Source organism: Oryx dammah, unplaced genomic scaffold (assembly GCF_014754425.2).
Source record: "Oryx dammah isolate SB20612 unplaced genomic scaffold, SCBI_Odam_1.1 HiC_scaffold_5, whole genome shotgun sequence".
Lineage (NCBI taxonomy): Eukaryota > Metazoa > Chordata > Mammalia > Artiodactyla > Bovidae > Oryx > Oryx dammah.
In genome coordinates, this window is record NW_024070189.1 from 99,943,917 (window position 1) to 99,967,295 (window position 23,379).

The 23,379-nt window shown below is 49.2% G+C and overlaps 2 protein-coding genes across 5 annotated transcripts in view; both read left to right on the forward strand.

Annotated features, from left to right (window-relative positions):
• The window catches only part of LOC120864160 (cytochrome P450 4F22), a 39,373-nt gene extending 35,948 nt beyond the window's left edge, over positions 1 to 3,425 (forward strand). Inside the window, exons 12-13 of the mRNA XM_040241004.1 lie at positions 1,660 to 1,742; positions 2,318 to 3,425. Coding sequence (XP_040096938.1) covers positions 1,660 to 1,742; positions 2,318 to 2,495 — 261 coding nt within the window. The 3' untranslated portion in view covers positions 2,496 to 3,425. The remainder of the gene's footprint in view (positions 1 to 1,659; positions 1,743 to 2,317) is intronic.
• Positions 3,426 to 15,265: 11,840 nt separating this feature from the next.
• The window catches only part of LOC120864163 (cytochrome P450 4F6-like), a 41,973-nt gene continuing 33,859 nt past the window's right edge, over positions 15,266 to 23,379 (forward strand). Inside the window, exons 1-2 of one of the 4 annotated variants that reach the window (XM_040241008.1) lie at positions 15,266 to 15,432; positions 15,875 to 16,102. In XM_040241008.1, the coding sequence (XP_040096942.1) occupies positions 15,905 to 16,102 (198 nt within the window). In that variant the 5' untranslated portion in view covers positions 15,266 to 15,432; positions 15,875 to 15,904. Of the gene's footprint in view, positions 15,475 to 15,794; positions 16,103 to 23,379 lie in introns of those variants that run through there. The other 3 variants (XM_040241011.1, XM_040241009.1, XM_040241012.1) reach the window with 3 other exon arrangements.

Genomic DNA, 23,379 nt, shown 5'->3' on the forward strand with positions numbered 1-23,379 from the left:
CTTGGAAGAAAAGCTATGACCAACCTAGACAGCATATTCAAAAGCAGGGACATTACTTTGCTGACTAAGGTCCGTCTGTTCAAGGCTATGGTTTTTCCTGTGGTCATGTATGGATGTGAGAGTTGGACTGTGAAGAAAGCTGAGCACCGAAGAATTGATGCTTTTGAACTGTGGTGTTGGAGAAGACTCTTGAGAGTCCCTTGGACTGCAAGGAGATCCAACCAGTCCATTCTGAAGGAGATCAGCCCTGGGATTTCTTTGGAGGGAATGATGCTAAAGCTGAAACTCCAGTACTTTGGCCACCTCATGCGAAGAGCTGACTCATTGGAAAAGACTTTGATGCTGGGAGGGATTAGGGGCAGTAGGAGAAGGGGATGACTGAGGATGGGATGGCTGGATGGCATCACGGACTCGATGGACATGAGTCTGAGTGAACTCTGGGAGATGGTGATGGACAGGGAGGCCTGGCGTGCTGCGATTCATGGGGTCGCAAAGAGTCGGACTCGACTGAGTGACTGAACTGAACTGCACTGTGTGGCATGTGGGAGTTTCCTGATCAGGGATTGAACCCATGCTCCCTGCAGTGGAAGTGCAGAGTCCTAACCACTGGACTGCCAGGGTTCAGTTCAGTCACTCAGTTGTGCCTGACTTTTGGTGACCCCATGGGCTGCAGCACACCAGGCTTCCCTGTCCATCACCAACTCCTGGAGCTTACTCAAACTCATGTCTATCCAGTCGGTGATGCCATTCAACCATCTCATCCTCTGTCGTCCCCTTCTCCTCCTGCCTTTAAACTTTCTCAGCATCGGGGTCTTTTCTATGAGTCAGCTCTTTGCATCAGGTGGCCAAAGTATTGGAGCTTCAGCATCAGTCCTTCGAATGAATATTCAGGATTAATTTCCTTTAGGACTGATTGGTTGGATCTCCTTGCAGTCCAAGGGACTCTCAAGAGTTTTCTCCAACACCACAGTTGAAAAGCATCAGTTCTTCAGTGCTCAGCTTTCTTTATGGTCCAAGTCTCACATCCATACATGAGTACTGGAAAAACCATAGCTTTGACTAGATGGACCTTTGTTGGTGAAGTAATTATCTCTGCTTTTTCATAGTCTAGGTTGGTCATAGCTTTTCTTCCAAGGAGCAAGCACCTTTTAATCTCAAGGCTGCAGTCACCATCTGCAGTAATTTTGGAGTCCAAGACTACCAGGGAAACCCCAACATATCTTTATTGAGCATCTACTGTGTATGGGACACTGAGGGTGCTCTGGGGCACTCTGTCTTTGCTTTCACAGAGCAGACAGTGAAGTGAGGAGGAGGAAAATAAGCAAATAAATAGGATCATTTTGAACTGTGATACATACACAAAGGAAACAAAAACTGACCTGAGTCGGGGAGAGCAGTTTAGCTCACACAGTGAGGAAAGTCCTTACTAAAGAAGAGATGGGTGAGCTAAAACTGAAAATGTTCACACTTTAAAGTGTGAGGAGCAGGGAAAACTGTGTCCCATGTGGAGGAAGCTGCCAGTGCAAGGGTCCTGTGGTGGAAATGGAAAGGAGGCAGGTGTGGCTGGACCTCTTAGTCCAGCTGGTCTGGTCCCCAGAGGCTGAGAGAGGGAACCATGCTGGGACAGTCAGAACTCACCCCCAATCTGCTTCTGCCTAGGTGTACAACCCCTATCGCTTTGATCCGGACAACCCACAGCAGCGCTCCCCATTGGCTTACGTGCCCTTTTCTGCAGGACCAAGGTAATTTTTATTTCCCCCAATCCAAGTGAAGTGTAGGAGGAACATCGAGGCCAGTGGAAGGTCAGGGATGTGCCCGTTAGGAGCAGAAACCACTGGGGGTGTCCTGTCCACCAACCTGGTACCCTTTTCGTGCCCTCAATACATCAGGAAGCCCCCAAATCAGACCCTACGATATCATCCAGGGTATCAGATACTTACTCTATGCCAAGCCCTGAGTTCTGGGCTCATGTGCTCTTAATGGCTCTATGATGCCTTTGTCCGGGAGTTGAGGCTCCCAGTGTGTGTTAGTCGTTCGGTCATGTCCAACTCTCTGCGACCCCATGCACTGTAGCGTGCCAGGCTCCTCTGTTCATGGGATTCTCCAGGCAAGAATACTGGAGTAGGTTGCTATGCCCTCCTCCAGGGGAACTTCCTAACCCAGGGATCAAACATAGGTCTCCCACATTGCAGGCAGATTCTTTACCGTCTGAGCTACCCAGGAAACCGAGGCTCCGAGGGGGAGGTCATTTCACCCCATCCCAGGGACCCCGCTCACACAGCGGCTGAGCCTGAGCCCCCTGTCCTCCGTCCACCAGGAACTGCATCGGACAGAGCTTCGCCATGGCTGAGATGCGCGTGGCTGTGGCGCTGACGCTACTGCGCTTCCGCCTGAGCGTGGACCGAACGCGCAAGGTGCGGAGGAAGCCCGAGCTCATTCTGCGCACGGAGAACGGCATCTGGCTCAAGGTGGAGCCTCTGCCTCCGCGGGCCTGAAGGTCGGCGCGCCCCTGAAGGCGCGCCCCTGCGGATCCCGGGGGCCCAAGCCCCGCCCAGAGAGGCCTAGGTCCCGCCCCCGAGGGCCCAGGCCCCGCCCCCGAGGGCCCAGGCCCCGCCCCCAAGAGCAGGAGGGCATAGACCACGCCCCCCGGAAGGCTCTGCTCCTGGAGGACCGTTAAACAGCCTGATGGTGCAGGTCACACCCACTCAAGGCAAGGCTCCGCCTCTGGAGGGTCTGATCCCGCCCCTCGAGGTCGAGATCCCGCCCCCCTTGAGTGCCAGTTTTCGCCCTCTTGTTTGAGGGACCAGGATTGGCCACGTTCCCTCGGGCTCAGGCCCTGCCCCAGCATCTCTCTGATTCCGATGTTCAGGCCCCACCAACTGAACCTTCTGAGGACCAAGGATAGATACCTTAGGCCTCTAGGGTACAAGCCCAGTCTACCTCAGATCTCGGCGGCTTTTAAATTGAAGACGTGAAAACTGGAGCCTGAGATCAGAACCCTGAACATCACTTTCTTGAGGCCCACAGCTCACATGGATGAACTCCCGAGGCTGCATCCCAGGGCCCAGGATGTTTGTTGTTGACTTGTAAGCCCAGACTCTCCCTCTCAAGCCCAGGATGTTTGCTGTAAACCCAGACTCTCCCTCTCAAGCCCAGGATGTTTGTTGTTGACTTGTAAGCCCAGACTCTTCCTCTCAAGCCCCTTCCTTCTTCCCTTGCTCAAAACCCCTTTGGCGAGTGTCCTGAATTTTGTAGAATATAAGCAAAGGGTGCAGACAGCTCCCATCACTCACTCCCTAGCCAGATCAGATCCTCACACCTGGATTCCAGCAAGGAAATGAGGGGTCCTGGACAGCTGGGAAGTTGTGGGCTAGGAGGCTGGGAAGACGTTTGTCCTCTGACATAAACTTGGGCTTTTGGGGACAGTTTGTGCATTCGTTTATTTCAACATTTGCGTGTGTGCTAAGTCTCTTCAGTGGTGTCCAGCTCTTTGCGACCCTATGGACTGTAGCCCGCCAGGCTCCTCTGTCCACGGGATTCTCTGGACAAGAATAATGAGTGGATTGCCATGCCCTCCTCCAGGGGATCTTCCCAAACCAGGGATCAAATCCCTTTTGTCCCCTGCATTGGCAGATGGGTTCTTTACCATTAGTGCCACCTGGGAAGCCCCTTATTTCAACATACTGCTTAGCAAGTGTCCAATGGCCCTGGGCTGGGAGCATGAGAGCAGGCAAATCCCTGCCCTCAGGAGGATGGGGGACATGTGTTGGACAAATAATTCCATGGGTAAATGTATTTGCAACCTGTGACAAGTGCTGCGAAAGAGAGGCTTTGGTTCTGGGCAAGCGTAGCAGGGGATGGAGGCTGGCTCAAGGAGAGCTACTCTGATGCTGAACCTGGAGTAGAAGTTGAGTGTTGAGAAGGGAGTGAAGTGCTTTCCAGGAAGCAGGAACAGCATCTGCAAATGTCCTGGGGTGAGAGAGTGTGGTGTGCTCATGGAACTCACAAAGGGGCTAGGGTGGCTGGATCTGGGGAGTGGGGCTGGAATGGAGGAAGGGTGGGTCATGTCACAGTAACGGTTTTATGCAGAGGGTGTGTGTGTGTGCTAAGTCGCTTCAGCTGTGTCTGACTCTTTGGAACCCCATGGACTGTAGCCTGCCAGACTCCTCTGTCCATGGAATTCTCCAGGCAAGAATACTGGAGCAGGTTGCCATTTCCTACTCCAGGGGATCTTCCTGACCCAGGGATTGAACCCAAGTCTCTTGTGCCTCCTGCACTGGCAGGCAGATTCTTTACTACTGCACGACGTCCTTAGAGGTGGGACGAGGACAGTGACTACAGTGATCACGTTGACTCATCACATAGTTTTTTGAGCATCTGCTGTGAGCCACGGAGTGTTTGAATCCTTGCATCACTGACATTCTGGTGCTGGTTGGTAGTGGGGGAAACAGATGACAGATGATAAACAAGCAAATAAATAAGTAAATTCACACAGCCTTGGAGGTCACTGGATGGATTATGAATTTCACTGTGACAGAAATCGGGAGCCATGGAGGGTTCTGAGCAAAAGAGGGACAAGATTTGTCTTACAGGGACTTCCATGGTGGTCTAGTGGCTAAGACTACTCCATGCTCCTAATGCAGGGACATGGGTTTAATCCCTGGTCAGGGAACTAGATAGCATGTGCCACAACGAAGAGTTCACAGGTTGCACCTAGCGATTCCGCATGCCACAAAACAGAAGTTTGAAGATTCCACGTGCTGCAACTAAGACCCGGAGCAGCCAAATAAATAAACAAATATTTAAAAAATGTTATTTGACAGTCGTGGGTTGCTATGTTGAATAGAGACTGTGGCGAGGATGGGATGAGGGAAATCAGATTGGTTGTGGGGGGGTGGTGAGATGATGGTGGCTCTGCCCAAGCTGGGGGCTGTACAGGAGACGAGTGGCAGTTGGATTATGATGAGAAATGACTGTTTCATGATGGTCATACTGGCAGGTCTGCAGATAAATGGAATGTGAGGTTTGGGAGGATGGGCCAACACCAGGTTTGGGTCTGTGGTGGTTTAGTTGCCAAGTTGCGTCCGACTCTTTGTGACCCCATGCATTGTAGCCTGCCAGGCTCCTCTGTCCATGGAATTTTCCAGGCAAGAATACTGGAGTGGGTTGCCATTTCCTTCTCCAGGGGATCTTCCAGACCCAGGGATCGAACCCGGGTCTCCTGCATTGAAGGTGGATTCCTGCATTGCAGGTGGATTCTTTACCAACTGAGCTATGAGGGAAGACCAGGTTTGGGTCTGAGCACCTGGAAAGATGGAAATGCTACCAACTGAGATGGAGAATCCCAAATGGAGTGTTTTTTTTTTTTTTGGAGCGGGGAAGCGGGAGGTGGTTTGAGATCAGCATGTTTGTTTGGGCCGGGGTAGTTGGAGAAGTCAACCTGGCCAGTTGGGCAGATGGGTTCTTAATCTGGACGAGTCCAGGGCTGGTGATGTACATCTGGGGAGGCTCAGTGTTTGGATGTTTAAAAAGCCTCAGGGCCAGGAGGGATCCCTTGCTGTGTGTGTGTGCCTGTGTCTGCACATCTACACACTGGCGAGCTTGTGAGTACACGAAGGAGGGGCTCAAGGACCAAGCCCCTGGTGTCTCCAAATTAATAATGAGGTATAAATCGATTGAATACTTCTTGTGTGCCCCTCCCAGATATTTTCACTTAATTCTCAAGGGTGCTGTTATTATCTCTTTTGGGGCTTCCTAGGTGGCTCAGGGGTAAGGAATCTGCCTGCCAAGCAGGAGACAAGGGTTGGATCCCTGAGTCGGAAAGATTCCCCTAGAGGAGGAAACAGCAACCCCCTACAGTATTCTTGCCTGGGAAATTCCATGGACAGAGGAGCCTGGCGGGCTATAATCCATGGGGTCACAAGAGTCTCAGGCGACTTAGCAACTGAGCACACACGCACCGTCTCGTTTCACGGAGGTGGAAACTTGAGTTCCCCAGAATGAAATGACTCACCCCGAATCATACAACGATGTCCTTGGGACCTTAGAGGAGGCCTGGAGTCATTTTCTACCCTCTGCTTCGGGCTCCTTGTCCTGGCGGGGTCTCTAGCCCCTCTTTGCCCGGAAAGGAGTGTGCTAGGGAATAGGGAGGGGTTGGGGGCGTGGAGGAGCGGAGGCAAACCTGGGAAGCCTATCCTGGGGCGCCCTCAGGTGGCGTAAAGTGGGGTCGTCGCTCGGAATCCCGTGTCAGAGGCTACAGGAGGTCTAAGTGGGGAACTTTCGATTCCGGGACCTACAAGTACCACTCGGCTTTGATGATGCTCCGTCTTCCACATCCTTGTTCAGGCTGAGGGTCTCCAGGAGCATACCATTCCCTAAATATCTCAACGGCATCTTTCGCCCCGCCCTTTCCCTTGCCACCTTGTCCTCCACTGGCAAAAATAACTTGACCTTGGGAGGCAAGAGGTGTGGGTTCAAACCCCGGCTCTGCCCCCTCCTAGTGGTGGGCTTGCGCGCATGGCTGCCCCTCTCTGCTGCTTCGTTCTCCCTGATCGTGTGGATTTTACAGGATCATCATCCTTGTAATTAATGCAGATTGACTTTCCGCTAAGGGCTGTGGGTGGTGAATGAAAGACAAGGAGGAGGGGAAAGAGACAAGGTCCCCGAGACGCAGGTGCACCCGTGTGTGTGATTCTTAAGGCCTGGTGCTGTAACTGCTGCTGCTGCTAAGTCACTTCAGTCGTGTCTGACTCTGTGCGACCCCTAGACGGCAGCCCACCAGGCTCCCGTCCCTGGGATTCTCCAGGCAAGAACACTGGAGTGGGTTGCCATTGCCTTCTCCAATGCATGAAAGTGAAAAGCGAAAGTGAAGTCGCTCAGTCGTGTTCGACTCTTAGCGACCCCATGGACTGCAGCCTACCAGGCTCCTCTGTCCATGGGATTTTCCAGGCAAGAGTACTGGAGTGGGGTGCCATTGCCTTCTGCGGGGGTGCTGTCACTGATTGCTTTTAAATCTTTCCTCTCCTGAGTGCGTCGGAGGCTCCCTCAGCTGGACGATTCGGGAACAACAGGCTCTAAAGCGTCTGGTCTCCACTAGTTTAACGTGTGAGCGTGAGTGCACGCGAGGTCGTCTGTGACTTGGTATGTTAGGGTGCATTTGAGTGAATATGTGAGCATCCATGTGACTGTGTGCAAGTATGTGAGGGTGTGTAAGTGTGTAAGAGTCAAAATGTGTGCACAGTGTGTGATTGTGTGCTGTGTGAGATGGTGGGTGCATGCATCCATGTGTGCATGTGTGTGGGTGGGTGTGTTGGGAAGAGCAAAGAGGAGAATTGCACTCACTGAATGACTGCAACTGTTCACATCAGGCTGGGCTTATCGCAGGAGCTGCTGTTCAAACTTCCCTCAGGCAGGACATTCTGGAGAAATAATGCCTTTGGAAGCAGCCCTAAGTAAGGCCTGGGGGGGTGGGGGTACATGTTCTCTGCTGTCTCCCAAAGGGACTGAGCTCCAGGTACTCATAGAGTAAGCTTCCCTGATAAAGCATCCTTTACCTGCTGCCTTCTCTTCTCTGTCTCACCTCCCCATTGTCTTACTGGCATTTTCTAGAATCACCTCCCAAAGAAACAACTTACAGTTGAATTTTTGTCTCAAGGTCACTTCCGAATAAGGTATTTTCACTTGAATCTTTACATCAGCGTTAAATTCTGGAGAACCCAAACTAAGAAACATATATGGGTTTACTTCCCTAATTCTCATGCGAGTGTTATTTGCTCAGTCATGTCCGACTCTTTGAGACCCCATGGACTGTAGCCCACCAGGCTCTTCTGTCCTTGGGATTCTCCAGGCAAGTATACTGGAGTGGGTTGCCATTCCCTTCAACAGGGGATCTTCCTGATCCAGGAATGGAAGCCAGATCTCCCTCACTGCAGGTGGAGTCTTTACCGTCTGTAGACCTAATCTTACGCCTCTTCTTACCAAGAAGGAGAAGGAAAGTCACTTGTTCAAGGTCACACAGCTGGAGATCAGGCAAAGGTGGGCACTCACCATGGGCTGTCTGACCCCAAGTCCAGGGCTTTCTCCCCTCTGGGAGTCTCCTCCTTGATAAGGGCTCAGGGAATAAATGGGGTGAGGCTGGTAAACAGCCGGTAGGTTACTGATGTGTGTGCTGGAGGGACCCAAAGCTCTTGCCTTGTGTTCATGTCCTCATTCTGTCATAAAATAAGAAGAATAATGGCAAACACCATGCTTGGTGCTGACTGTGTGTCAAGGAACATTGTTGGAAGCACTTTATTATTTATTTCCTCTCTCCTTCTCTCTTTCTCCCCCTTCCTTTCTCTCCACGTATTACATGGGAAACATTTTCACTCTGTTCCTGCTCCCCAACCACCAGCCCCGCAGTATGGTGTGATTTCTTTTTTGTTTTACAAAACTGCATATAAGAGCATTTTAAAGGTACACATTTGTGCACACATAACTATTTTTTGCATTTCAATATATGCAGTTTTGTAAAGATATGCAAAAATCAAAATGGCTTTCTGAGAAGGCCTTACAAATAGCTGTGAAAAGAAGAGAAGCAAAAAGCAAAGGAGAAAAAAAAAGCAAAGGAGAAAAGGAAAGATATAAGTATCTGAATGCAGAGTTCCAAAGAATAGCAAGAAGAGATAAGAAAGCCTTCTTCAGCGATCAATGCAAAGAAATAGAGGAAAACAACAGAATGAGAAAGACTAGAGATCTCTTCAAGAAAATTAGAGATACCAAGGGAACATTTCATGCAAAGATGGGCTCAATAAAGGATAGAAATGGTATGTACCTAACAGAAGCAGAAGATATTAAGAAGAGGGGACAAGAATACACAGAAGAACTGTACAAAAAAGAGCTTCATGACGGTGTGATCACTCACCTAGAGCCAGACATCCTGGAATGTGAAGTCAAGTGGGCCTTAGAAAGCATCACTATGAACAAAGCTAGTGGAGGTGATGGCATTCCAATTGAGCTGTTTCAAATCCTGAAAGATGATGCTGTGAAAGTGCTGCACTCAATATGCCAGCAAATTTGGAAAACTCAGCAGTGGCCACAGGACTGGAAAAGGTCAGTTTTCACTCGAATCTCAACGAAAGGCAATGCCAAAGAATGCTCAAACTACCGCACAATTGCACTCATCTCACATGCTAGTAAGGTAATGCTCAAAATTCTCCAAGCCAGACTTCAGCAGTACATGAACCATGAACTCCCTGATGTTCAAGCTGGTTTTAGAAAAAGCAGAGGAACCAGAGATCAAATTGCCAACATCCGCTGGATCATGGAAAAAGCAAGAGAGTTCCAGAAAAACATCTATTTCTGCTTTATTGACTATGCCAAAGCCTTTGACTGTGTGGATCACAAGAAACTGTGGAAAATTCTGAAAGAGATGGGAATACCAGACCACCTGACCTGCCTCTTGAGAAATCTGTATGCAGGTCAGGAAGCAACAGTTAGAACTGGACATGGAACAACAGACTGGTTCCAAATAGGAAAAGGAGGATGTCAAGGCTGTATATTGTCACCCTGCTTATTTAACTTCTATGCAGAGTACATCATGAGAAACGCTGGACTGGAAGAAACACAAGGTGGAATCAAGATTGCTGGGAGAAATATCAATAACGTCAGATAAGCAGATGACACCACCCTTATGGCAGAAAGTGAAGAGGAGCTAAAAAGCCTCTTGATGAAATTGAAAGAGGAGAGTGAAAAAGTTGGCTTAAAGCTCAACATTCAGAAAACGAAGATCATGGCATCCGGTCCCATCACTTCATGGCAAATAGAAGGGGAAACAGTAGAAACAGTGTCAGACTTTATTTTTTTGGGCTCCAAAATCACTGCAGATGGTGACTGCAGCCATGAAATTAAAAGACGCTTACTCCTTGGAAGGAAAGTTATGACCAACCTAGATAGTATATTCAAAAGCAGAGACATTACTTTGCCGACTAAGGTCCGTCTAGTCAAGGCTATGGTTTTTCCAGTGGTCATGTATGGATGTGAGAGTTGGACTGTGAAGAAGGCTGAGCGCCGAAGAACTGATGCTTGTGAACTGTGGTGTTGGAGAAGACTCTTGAGCGTCCCTTGGACTGCAAGGATATCCAACCAGTCCATTCTGAAGGAGATCAACCCTGGGATTTCTTTGGAAGGACTGATGCTAAAGCTGAAGCTCCAGTACTTTGGCCACCTCATGTGAAGAGTTGACTCATTGGAAAAGACTTTGATGCTGGGCGGGATTGGGGGCAGGAGGAGAAGGGGACGACAGAGGATGAGATGGCTGGATGGCACCACTGACTCAATGGGCGTGAGTCTGAGTGAACTCCGGGAGTTGGTAATGGACAGGGAGGCCTGGCGTGCTGCGATTCATGGGGTCACAAAGAGTCGGACACGACTGAGTGACTGAACTGAACTGAACTGAATATCTGAGGGAAGAGAGGTGAAACGCCAGCCAGCAGGCAGCCTGCAGGCTTGTTCTAGAGAGACTCCAGGCTGGTTCTTGAGAGGTGTGTCTTTATTATGACAACAAATAAAAACTCTTCATCTGTTTTGTGTGGCTAGCTATGTGCCTTTCACTGTGCTAAATCCGTATTTCTTTTTAAAATTGTGTTTTAGTGATAAACATTCTAGCAGTTCAATGTGGGCGAAAAATGCATTCGAGACTCCAATTTACTTCTCTCAGTTCCACTGTGTTGTGTGGATTCTTCTGGACTTTTTCATCGCATATACAAACACGTGCACACATACACATTCACAGGCTTTGTTTATAATCTCACTTTGTGCTGTGCTCAGTTGCTCAGTTGTGTCTGACTCTTAGTAGCCCCATGGACCATAGTCTGCCAGGCTCCTCTGTCCACCAAATTCTCCAGGCAAGAATACCAGAGTGGGTTGCTCTTTTCTTCTCCAGGAGATCTTCTCGACCAAGGGATTGAACACATGCCTCTGTGTTTCCTGCATTGGGAGGTGGATTCTTAATCACTGTGCCACCTGCAAACTGTTTCGAAACATACTTTCTCCTACTCTTTCTGCCTGTGTCTAATGGGATGCTTGCAACTCCTTGTGAGGTTCTATCAACCCATTTAACAGATGTGAAAAGTGAGGTTCAGAGGGGTGATGGACTGTGCCAGTGGCTGGTGATTCCAAGCAACCACCACAGCTGATCTGGCACAGGCTTGCCCACTGCCTGGCTCTGGGTGGATGTGGAAGGACCCCTGGCAAAGGGACAGAGGGAGAGTGGCTCCTTTCTTCAACACTGGCTGGGGGACATCCCGTAAGCCAGGCTTGTGTGATTTGGCAGCTGAGATGTTCTTTGATGTGAAACCACTGGAGACGTTCCAGTCTCAGGCACAGAACAGAAGGTCCCCATCTGAGGCTTCCTGTCCTCCTGGGCTGGGTCCCTTTATTCTCCTACCATCTGATCCAGGAAGCGGGTTACGGATCCTGCCCCTCCTGTAGGCCCTAGGCCTGCTGGATTTTGAGTTCTTGGCCACACAGTGAAACAGTCTTTAATCCTGGCTTCTGGAGAGAATGCTGGACCAAAATTTTCACCTTAGCTGGTTTCCCCAAGGGTTTGGCAACTGCCTTCACAGTGTGGGTGCTGAAAGGACAAGGACGGGCTTGCTTGTGCCTACTCTGTGACTGTGGGGCCCTTTTAACCATGCAGTCCACTTCCCCTCTTCATTTGGGTCCCTCTCAAAGGTCAGCTCCTCCGGGAAACCCTCGTGTCCCTATTTCTGTCTGGCAATTCTTGATCATTATCTGATCATCGCCCTTCTCCCCCTTAGAGGAGTCCTTTGACAGAAGAGACAATGTCTGTTGTGCTTATAGCTACAACCTACCCTCTAGAATTGTTTCTAGAACATAGTAGACACTCAGTAAATCCACAGCCACCCAGGCCTGGCAAGGACAGATTTTTCTCCTGATTTTACAGATTAAAAAAACCGAGAGACAAACGAGGTACAGTTCCCTAACATATATTGCAGAGCCTGACCCAGGTCTCTTAAAGCAGTGACTCTCAAACTTTAACAAGCACAAGAATCCCTGGAATCTGGTTAACACATAAATTCTGATTAGGTAAGTACAGTCCGACAGTAATGATCTGTCACTGTGAAATGAACACTCGCAAAATCTTTTTTTCTGATTATTTTAAATTAAATCAATAACTTTTAAATGTTGTTTTGGGAGTGTAGCTGATTAACAATGTTGTGATAGTTTCAGACAGACAGCTAAGGGATTCAGTCAGGCATCTACATGTATCCATTCTCCCCAAAACTCCGCTCCCATCCAGGCTTCCACATAACACTGGGCAGTTGCCTGTAGGTCCATTTGGTTATCTGTGGCTCAGCTGGTAAAGAATCCAGCTATCTTGTGACTCAGCTGGTAAAGAATCCACCTGCAATGCGAGACCTGGTTTCGATCCCTGGGTTGGGAAGATCCCCTGGAGAAGGGAAAGGTTACCCACTCCGGCATTCTGGCTTGGAGAATTCCATGGACTGTATAATTCATGGGGTCACAAAGAGTCGGGCATGACTGAGTGACTTTCGCTTTCACTTCACTTTTAAATACAGCAGTGTGTACCTGTCCACCCCAAACTCCCTTACCATCCCTCCCCCCATCCTCACTGATCCCTCCCGCCAGCAACCATAAATTTATCTACAAGTCTGGGAGTCTCTTTCAGCTTTGTAAGTAGGCTCATTTGTATCATCTCTTTTTAGATTCCACTTGTAAGGGATGTCATGCGACGTTTGTCCTCTGATTTACTTCACTCGATATGACAGTCTCTAGCTCCAGCCATGTTGCTGCAGATGGCATTATGTCGTTCTTTGAAATCAGCCCCCAAACCTTCGTGGCTTAAAACAATGGCTACTTTGTTTTCTCTTATGATTCTGCATGTCAACTGGGAACCCTGTGATGTCACCCAAGGCTGTGATCATCTGGAGGCTCAGCGGGTTGGACCGTACAGATGGCTCCCTCTTGTGGCCGGCAGGTGACACTGACTGTCGGCTGGGAGATAATCCAAGGATGCTGATCAGAGCTTCTCCACCTGGCTTGGGCTTCTCTATCGCATGGTGACTGAGTTCCAGGGGACTGTGTTTCAAGAACAGCACGTAGGGCTTCCCTGGTGGCTCAGTGGTAAAGAATCTGCCTGCCAATGTAGTAGACACAGGTTTGATCCCTGGTCTGGAAAGATCCCACATGCTGCGGAGCAACGAAGCCCCTGCATCATGACTATGAGCCTTTGCTCTAGAGCCTGGGAGCCACAAGAGAAAAGCCGATGCAGCCCATGCAGCAATGAAGACCCAGTGCAGCCAAAAATAATAAATAAATAAAATTATATGCATAAAAAAACTTGTAAATTTAAGCTGCCAAACCAGTCTAAGGCCCATCACTGGCATGGTACCACCTGACCGCACAATGTTAGTTAAACAGTGTCAGGCCTGATTCCAGGAGAAGACAAAATAATTCCTCCTCTCACTGGGGACAATGGCAGAAAGTTTGCAGCCATCACCTTGGTGTGTTAGAGCCCAAAGTTCTGCATTTCCTAGATGTTGCTGCTATTGCCAGCACTGCTGGTCTGAGGACCCCATTTTGGCTGGCCAGGTTTTACAGTTTGTAGCTATAAAGGTCCCTTTCTTCCCTAAACAGTTGATGAGTTCTGAATATATACCAAGATTCACTGTCTTGTTGAATTACTTCTCTGTGTGGCTGGAGAGAGTTATTGGACCTCTCTGGACCCCTGTTTCCTCTTCTTTCTTCCGGCTTCTCCCCACTCCTCTCTGGCTAGCCCTGCTGCTTCTCACCTGCTCCCACCCTGCTCCTGGCTCTTTTCTGGATGGAATTGTCAGTCGCTGGATCCACCTCAGCAGAGAAGAAGAGTCTAGGACAGTGCACCCAAACTTGCTGGAGGCTCCAGGCTTCCCAGGTGGCTCAGTGGTAAAGAATCTGCCTGCCAATGTAGGAGATGGCATGTTTGATCCCTGCACTGGGAAGATCCCCTGGAGGATGGCAACCCATTCCAGTATCGTTGCCTGGAGAATCCCATGGACAGAAGGGCCTGGCTGGCTACATAGTCCATGGGGCTGCAAAGAGTTGACTTAGTGACTAAACAACAACAAGGACCAGGCACCTGATGCTGGATGAAGCCTCCTGAAGCCACCCGAAGCCGGATCAGGTAGACCCGGAAGAATTAGGGGGTAGCAGAGGTGGGGGAAGAAATTTGGGCATCTCTCCAGCTTTCTGAGATGCAGGAAGAATGTCTGAGCTTCTTTCATTCAGCAGCTGCATCCTTCAAACCCACCCTCATCTTTTAGCCTGACCATGAGGAGAGCTCATGGGGGGCTGAGACCACTTTACAGGGAAATTTGGGAATGGGATCTGGAAGAATTTGTGTCCCCTGTAACACTTACATCCCATGTCCCAGAAGGGAAGGCTGAACCCAGAGAAAGTGAAAGGGTTAGTCACTCAGTCATGTCTGACTCTGTAACCCCAGGACTGTAGCCCGCCAGGCTCCTCGGTCCATGGGATTTTCCAGGCAAGAATAGTGGAGTGGGTTGCCATGTCCTCCTCCAGGGGATCTTCCCGAACCAGGCAAATAACCTGGGTCTCCTGCACTGCAGGCAGATTCTTTACCGTCTGAGCCACCAGGGAAGCCCAGAGAAAGTGGGCACAAACCACAGTGAGAGTGAGGCTCCCCACTCGGGATCTCCCTGCTCTGCCTTCCCCTGTGTGAACCCTGCTCTCTACGAGTGCCTCGCAAGCCTTACACCTCATGCTCCCAGATGCTCTCTTCGACTGAATCCTTTTTCCTCTGAATCTAAAGTGGGTAATTCCCAGTCAGGCTGGATTCTCTGTTCCTGCTTGCCACAGTCATGGCTCAATACACACCCTGGGCTGTTGGGAAGAAGGACTTGAACTCCTGCCAGGATCCTGTGCCCTAAAGGGCAGAGGCTTCAGATCTCTGAGCTTCCTGATTCTGTGCTGAAAAATGATGCACGATGCCCTCCTGGCACATGCATGGAGAGGAGCTGCAGAGATGTTTAGGGACAAGGCTGGGCCAGGCCCTGCTCACCTGGCACCTGAACATTCATGCTTTGAGTGCCACACCCTAGCCTTGGAAGGGCAAGGGCAGTTGTAAACTTGGAGGCCCAGAGTCACCTTTGCTCGCACTCCAACAAACCCATGCGGGAGGTGCTGAGTCCTGAGAGTTCAGGGTTTGTGCCATGTGACCCTGAGCTGGTCTCTCTGGCCACACACCTCCGGTTTGAAGTCTTGGGCCGGATGCCAGCTTGGGGAGGAGGCACGCAGGGACCGTCAGCCAAGCCCAGGCTCCCTGTGATTCAGAGGTTGGGCCAGAGGGAGAGAGACCTCCCAGAAGGAGGACGGAGGAAGTTGTGTGGGACAAGCTGCTCCTGACCGAAGGTGCCGGGCTGGTGTTGCTGGGGCCGAGGGTTCTGGCCTGGGGTAGGAAGTGGGTGCTGTGCTAGACAGGGTGGTCCAGAGAGAGAGCCGCACATCCTCTCCTTCCCCCACCGGGGATGGTGCTTTCCTCGCAACTGGAGCTCCTGGCAACCTTCCACGAATTCCTTTCTTCATCTGTCTTTTTCTTTTTCTCTTTTCTCTCTTGCTTTCATTTCCCTCCCCTTTCTTTCCTTTCCTTTTTCTTTCATTCTTTCTTTTTCTCTGTCTCTCTTTCTCTCTCCCTCTTCCTCTGAATTTCCGCTTCTCCCTCCCCTTTCCCAGTCCCTGTCTGTCTGTCTCTGAGCCCTTCTTGCCCGTCCCTTGCCCCTCACTCCCTTGCTCCTCTCCCTCTATCCGTCTCTGCCTCACAGCTCACCATCACTGTCTCTTCCTTCATCCTCAGGATTCACCCTGCTCCCCATCTGACCACAGGATGCTGGAGCTGAGCCTGTCCTGGCTGGGACTCGGGGCGGTGGCAGCCTCCCCGTGGCTGCTGCTGCTGCTAGTCGGGGCCTCCTGGATCCTGGCCCGCGTCCTGGCCTGGATCTATGCCTTCTATGACAACTGCTGTCGCCTCCGATGTTTCCCACAGCCCCCCAGACGGAGCTGGTTTTGGGGTCACCTCGGCCTGGTGAGTGTGGGCAGCAGGATAGGTCTGAGGGATCAGGGTGGATAGACTTCCTGAGGGTCAGGAATGGGGCTCGGAGAGCTGGGAGTCTGGGATTAGGCTGGGGTCTGTGGTGGCAAGGGAAACCTCTTGCTTCACCTCCCACCCACTGGGTCCAGTCCTCTCTTCTCTGTCCATCCTATGCTCCAATGCCTTCCTTCTTCTTCTTCTTTTTTTAATTTACTTATTTCACTCACTGGATCTTAGTTGCGGCATGCAGGATCTTCAACCTTTGCTGTATGTGGGAGCTTTAATTGCAGAATGCAGGATCTGGTTCCCCGACCAAGGATCGAACCTGGGCCTTCTGCACAGGGAACATGGAGTCTTAGCTACGGGGCCATCGGGGAAGTCCCCCCAGTGCCTTTCTTGTTCCCCAATGCCGTCCTCACTCCAAGCCTGTTTTGGGTCATGTTCCTGCTTGTCTTCCCCATGTTTGTGCACATTTGAGGGGCTCTCAGGGTGGGCTGCCGAGAGCTGGGCCCCGTGGTGTCCCCACAGACTGTACAGCTGGTCTTGAGGCCTCCTCGGAACCACTGCCCAGGATCTGTTCCAGCTGGGCCTTGGGCCAGTGTCTACTCCTCTGTGGGCTTCTGCGTCCCAGTAGGAATTAACTATGACCCCCACCCCATCTTCCCCCCATGGGGTCAGAGGAATGTGTGGACTGTCTCCCCTTCTCACTTTCCTCAGGCACCTTCCTTTACCTATCTTGTCTTCCACTCCCAAGATGCATCAGTGAGCCCTGTTGCCCAACTTGGATAAAAGTGGACCACTCTCTTTTTCAGAATCACTCTGCTCTAATGGTCAAACTTCCTGGAAGGAGGCTTCTGGCCCACCTTCCTAGTCTTATCCTCAGAGGCCTTTCTGCTGTGTTGAGTCAGCCCCTTTTTGCCACAATCACACTTAGGATTCTGTCATCACCCGTAAGGGCGCCACCTCCAAAATCATTGATCTGAGGATTGCATTCTCTGATCACAACTCCTCTTCCTTTGAACTTCTGTTTTCTTCATCTCCCATCCTGCCAGGATTTCCAGTGCCTTCTACACCCCAGTCCAATGGCTTCCTTTCCATCCTACTGCCTTGGACACCTTTAGCTTAGATTCTAATCCTTTGTACTTGGCCTGCAGTGTCTGGCCAATTGGGCTTTCCTTCGTGACTCTTTGAATAAGAGCTAAACCCTCCAATGCTCCATCTTTCCATGTGAGGAGCCCTCTGCCCCCAGCATTCTAACCCTTTCTCCTTCTTCTGCTTCTGAGGACATTTCCTCACCTAGGCCTCCAGCTCGTAAGGGGGCCATCAGTTTCCTCTGTAAGTGAATTTTAAGTTCACATCTCTCCTGACCCCAAGTCATCCAGCTCCTTCTTCCCCTTCTCATGTGAAGGGGGAGGGTCTCATAAACACCTCATTCTTCGGTCAGAATCTGAACTCGTGGCCCTCTCCCCAGTCCTGCCTCTGCCCTCGGTCTAGTGCATCTTTCTAGTTGTCCACATCCCATTCTTTGGGGCCCCTGATCCTGCCCGTTTCCCTCACCTATGCACCCAGTACTAATGTGCTGCCTCCACAATCTGTCCCCAGTCTGTCCCCTCTCTGCATCTCCCATCACCCATGGCCCCACCCACCATCACTTTTCTCCAGGAATCCTTGCCAAGCCTACTCTCTGGTCTCCTTATTGCCACTGGCATCCCCTCCATCCTCTTTCTCTTTTTAGCCCTGGATAGACTTTTCCGAAATTCCATTTAGGTCATGCCGTTTCCTGGCTGAAAACTGTTCAATGACTACCTATTGCTCTGAAGATAAAGACTGAATGTTTCCAGGCCGGCACCCGCCGTTCTCCTTAGCCTTGGTCACTCTGAGCTTCTGCTTTATCTCTTCGGTGAACCAAGCTCTTCCCACTGCAGGGTTCTTGCTTGTGCTGCAGGAAGCACTCCCTTTCCTGTGTTTACCCCCTGGATTCCTCCTTATCCTTCCATTTTTGGCTCAAGTATAACTATCTTCTCTACGCTTCCTTTGACTCCCCCAGATTCTGATCTCTGACTTTGCTCATTTGTTGCTGTTGTTCAATCTCTAAGTCACGTCTGTTCTTTGCAACCCCACGGACTGCAGCACAGCAGGCTGCCCTGTCCTTCATCATCTCAAGGTTTGCTCAAACTCATGTCCATTTAGTCGATGATGTCATCTCATCCTCTGACATCCCCTTCTCCTTCTGCCTTCAATCTTTCCCAGCATCAGGGTCTTTTCCAATGAGCCAGCTCTTCGTATCAGGTGGCCAAAGTATTGGAGCTTCAAAATTTCAGCATCAGTCCTTCCAACGAACATTCAGGGTTGATTTCCTTCAGAATTGACCGGTTTGATCTCCTTGTAGTTCAAAGGGCTCTCAAAAATCTTCAACATGACAGTTCAAAAGTGTCAGTTCTTTGGCACTCAACCTTCTTTATGGTCCAACTCTCACATCTGTACGTGACTACTGGAAAAACCATATCTTTGACTATATGGATCATTGTTGGCAAAGTGATGTCTCTGCTTTTTAATATGCTTTCTAGGTTTGTCATAGCTTTTCTTCCAAGGAGCAAGTATCTTTCACTTTTATGGCTGCAGTCATCATCTGCAGTGATTTTGGAGCCCAAGAAAACTGTTTCCATTTTTTCCACATCTCTTTGCGATGAAGAGATGGGACCAGAATTCATGATCTTAATTTTTTGAATGTTGAGTTTTAAGCCAATTTTTTCACTCTCCTCTTTCGCCCTCATCAAGAGGCTCTTTAATTCCTCTTTGTTTTCTGCCATTAGGATAGTATCCTCTGCATATCTGGGTTATTGATATTTCTCCAGGCAGTCTTGATTCCAGCTTGTGATTCATTCAGCCTGGCATTTCTTGTAATGTACTCTACGTGTAAGTTAAAAACTCAGGGTGATAATATATAGCCTTGTTGTACTCCTTTCCCAGTTTTGAACCAGTCTTCTGTTCATGTCTGGTTCTAACTGTTGCTTCTTGACCTGCACACAGGTTTCTCAGGAAACAGGTAAAGTGGTCTGGTATTTCCATATCTTTAAGAATTTTATACAGTTAGCTGAGATCCACACAGTCAAAGGCTTTAGTGTAGAAGCAGCAGTAGATGTTTTTCTGGAATCCTGTTGCTTTTTTCTATGATCCCGCTGATGTTGGCAATTTGATCTCTGGTTTCTCTTCCTTTTCTAAATCCAGCTTGTACATTTGGAAGTTCCTGGTTCGTGTATTGTTGAAGCCTATCTTAAAGGATTTTGAGTATTACCTTGCTAGAATGTGAAATGAGCACAGTTTTATGGACTTGGACCTGTTTATGATTAAATAGTTAATTGTCCAGTTACTTATTTATTATCCATCTCTCACCCTAGATGTTTGCTCTGGGGACAAACATGATATACAGTGGCCCAGCCTGTTTGATAAATGTTTGGTAATACTGTGGTGGAGGCCTGGGCAACTTGCCGTCACTTTCCTTTCTCATCCAAGGCCAAAGGCACAGGTGTCCAGCTCCTCTCTCCTCCTCCCCGAGACCAGCATCTCACAGAACAGTATGTGCCAAGCACATAGTCAAGTTTGCCTGCGATTACAGGGCTTGTGAAAGGTTGTTGCTGAATCATGAAAAGACGCCAGGATTCTTGGCCCCCAGAGAAGAAGAATTCAATCCTGGGCCAGAGATGAGGCTTGATTGTTCAAAGCTTTTGTGTAACAAAGTTTTATTAAAGTATAAAGGAGACAGAGAGAGCTTCTGACATAGACATCAGAAGGGAACAGAAACAATACCTCCATGCTAGTTTTTAGCTGGATGTTATATATAGTTACTAGCAGTCTGTTAATGAAAGAAAGGAATGTCTTAAAACTCAGAATGGCACCAGGTCTCTCACCCATAAAATGTATTTTGGGATAATCTTGGCACCAGACGAGTCATCCTGATTGACCTGAATCTTGTAGAAGGGTAGATTACCGTACAAATAGTTTCTTTCACATAGATTAGGGGAACAATGTCTGAGTATAACATAATGGTTTGTCAAGTAAGTTCTGAGCCATTAGGTGGAACTGACTTGAAGACAGAATCTGGGGTAAATGTATAGTATATTAACACAGCTTAAGACAAACATTTCCATAAGGAGAGTGCATTGGTTAACTCAAGGTTTGAGAATAGTTACCTTCAGGTGAAACCAGGTGTCATTATGGTAACACAGTATTTTAAGAGAAACCTCCTTTTAAATTTCTATAGAGAAGGAAAAAATTATTGCTAGTTTGTTTCCTCCTGCCGCTTAAGGAGAGAAAAATGTCTGACACTTGCAGCCTATTTCCTCCATTTGGAGACCCCTGGCCTTCCTGCCTGTTGCCCTCTCACTTGGAATGTTCTCAGAGAGCCCTAAAGTTACCCTTCTGACTCCCATCCAAGGGCTTGGCTGTGGAGGCTGGTCTTAATCATGCTTTTCTCCTCCAATATCTCCTGCTGTGTGACTTTGGCTAAGTTTCTCTCCCTCTCTGAGCTGAACTTATCAAATGCCTCAGGGTCCTTAGAGAGCAAAGAGTGTGTGTTCTCAGTCATTCAGTCATGTCCAACTCTTTGCAACCCCATGGACTATAGTCCATCAAGCTTCTCTGTCCATGGGATTCTCCAGGAAAGCATGCTTGAGTGGGATTTTCCAGACCTAGGGATTGGACCTGTGTCTCCTGCATTTGTAAGTAGATTCTTTACCACCAGTGCCACCTGGGAAGTCCCCAGTGAGCAAGGAGCAGTCACAAAGGTAAAAATGACTTATGTTCACCTACCTGGAGCACGTGGGGGCTTGGATGGGGTGTCCTGAGGGACTGGGAAGGGCGCCTCACCAGAAAGCAACCCCCCTTCTTCTTCTTTTGGGGGGTATGGCTTCAGTTTCTTCATTTGTAATTGGCATGATTTATGGGAATGTCCAAGAATCAGGTTCTATCCCTGCTTCTTGGGAAGATCTTTGGTTGGGAAGATCACCTGGAGAAGGAAATGACAACCCACTCTAGCATTCTTGCCTGGAAAATTCTATGGAGAGAGGAGTCTGGTGGGCTATAGTCCACCAAATGGGATTATAAAGAATTGGACACCACTGAGAGACTAAAGAGCAATAGTAGCAGAATGGGAGTGTCCATAGGTTCAGGAAAGAGATAGATAGCTAGGATGTACTGTGGGAAATAATGGACAGGATGTACCAGATAGGTACCTATATCTAGATAGATATTTGGTTGGCCAAAAAGTTCGTTCAAGTCTTCTGTAAGATGTTATGGAAAACCTGAACACACTTCTTGGCCAACCCAGTAGCTAGCTAGCTAGCAGACAGAGAGGATGTACTGTGCATAAAGCCTCATCAGCAGAAGGGGTTCAGAGGTGAGAGGGGCTGTCTTGATTGATGGACAGAGTTAACCTGTGTCCCTTGGGGTCAACCAGGGCTGGAAAGTCCCAGGACTGTAGACCCTTAACCATGGAAGCAATTTGAGGCTATGTGGATGGGCCAGAACATGAAAGAATGTGGACTCAAAACCCAGGGAGAAGTCCTGAGTCCACCCTGCTACTGACAAACCACCTCCATAGGGGTCTTCTCATGTGTCCACCCCTGGGGCTGGCACCACTCCCAGGATGAGAAAAATGGTTTCTTTGAGCTAAGGTCATCCTCCCTGTAGGCAGAGAATGTCATCTCCCTTGCCCTGGGATGCCCCCTTGGGACTTGGCGAGCCTCCGAGTCCCTCCCATCTCTGGCACGAAGAAGCATGGGAAGCAGAGATTCCCTCCATCTGTGCAGGTTCCTACACACTGTTCACTGCAGCGGCTTCTTCTGGGGGAGTGATGGCCATTGCCTTGCTTGCAGGTCTTCCTAACAGTGCAGGGCTTGAGGGACTTCACTCCACTTTACTCACTGGCTCCCAGGGACTTACAATCTGGCTGGGCTCCATCATCTTCCTCATCATTTTTTGCCACCATGACATTGCCTGATCTGTCACCAACACCACAGGTGTCTGCCTGAGACAGGTGGTAGTGGGTGCCATGGCAGTTTCTGAGGGCAGTGAGCCCCTCACTGGCAAACTTCTGTTCACTTCCTGCAGGTCCCAGGGCCTCTCCTGCTCTTGGACACCTTTGGTAGTCTTTTTTCCCCTCCTCTTTCATTTATTTGCCAACCCCATTCTGGTGTTCTGAACATTGCTTGGGGATCCTTGCAGAGACTGAGCTCTGGGCTCTGCTGTGGTGGACCCTCCAATCTTGGTCACACAGGATTAGAGATATCCCTGATCCTGTGTGGTCTGGGTGGGTCTGAGGGAGAGACACAGGCTGGGGGAGCCCAGAGAGGAAGTGGGGCTTTTGCTACTGGGGCAGGCTGAAGGACTTCTTGGAGGAAGAATTGTTGGAAGTGGGTCTGGAACAATTAATAGGCATTTTTTTAAGAAAAAAAAGTGAAAGTATATTCCATGGAGAGGACTAGTGCACTCAAAGGCCTGTAAGTGAAAGAGTGAGCACCTGGGTTTTGAGCCATAGAGAGGGGTTCAGGGCAGCTAGATTGATGCAGGTGAGAGGCAGAGAAAAGGTGGAGAGGAGAATAGGGAGACAAGGGCTTTGAGATCAGGATCAGGTAGGGGCAGAGGATTGATTCTGAGAGCAGTGGGGAGCCAGGGAAGGTGTGGAGATGAGGAGGAACAGGAATGGGGAGTCAGAGAGATGGACTGAGAAATAGGGGCAGCAAAAGAGAGATACAGAGAAAGAGTGAGGGAGAGAGACTGAGAGAAGGACACACAGAGACATAAAATGGAGCAAAAGAAAATACATATACATAGATACAAACATATCTATCTTCTACCTATTTATCAATCCATCTACGCACTTCCTATCACATCTGTCATATCTGCTTATTTATCTATATATTCTCCATCTATCCATACATCCGTCATCTATCTATCTGTCACCTACCATCTATCTGTACCTATCCATCTATCATTTATCCATCTTTCTATCCATCCATCTATCTACCCATCATCTAATGATTGATAAGTAGATTATCTATCTATCCATCCATCCACCCATTATCTCCTCCCACCTCTAGCCCCTGCCCTCTTTCTCTCTCTCCCCCACCAGTCCCCCCTCTCTCTCAGTCAAAATACAGAGATGAAGAGAATAAGGGGACAGAGAAAGGCACACAGAGAGACATGAAAAAAGACAGAGGCCAAGAGAGAAAAGCTGACTCAGATGGAGAGAGTATAGATCAACAGTCCAGGTA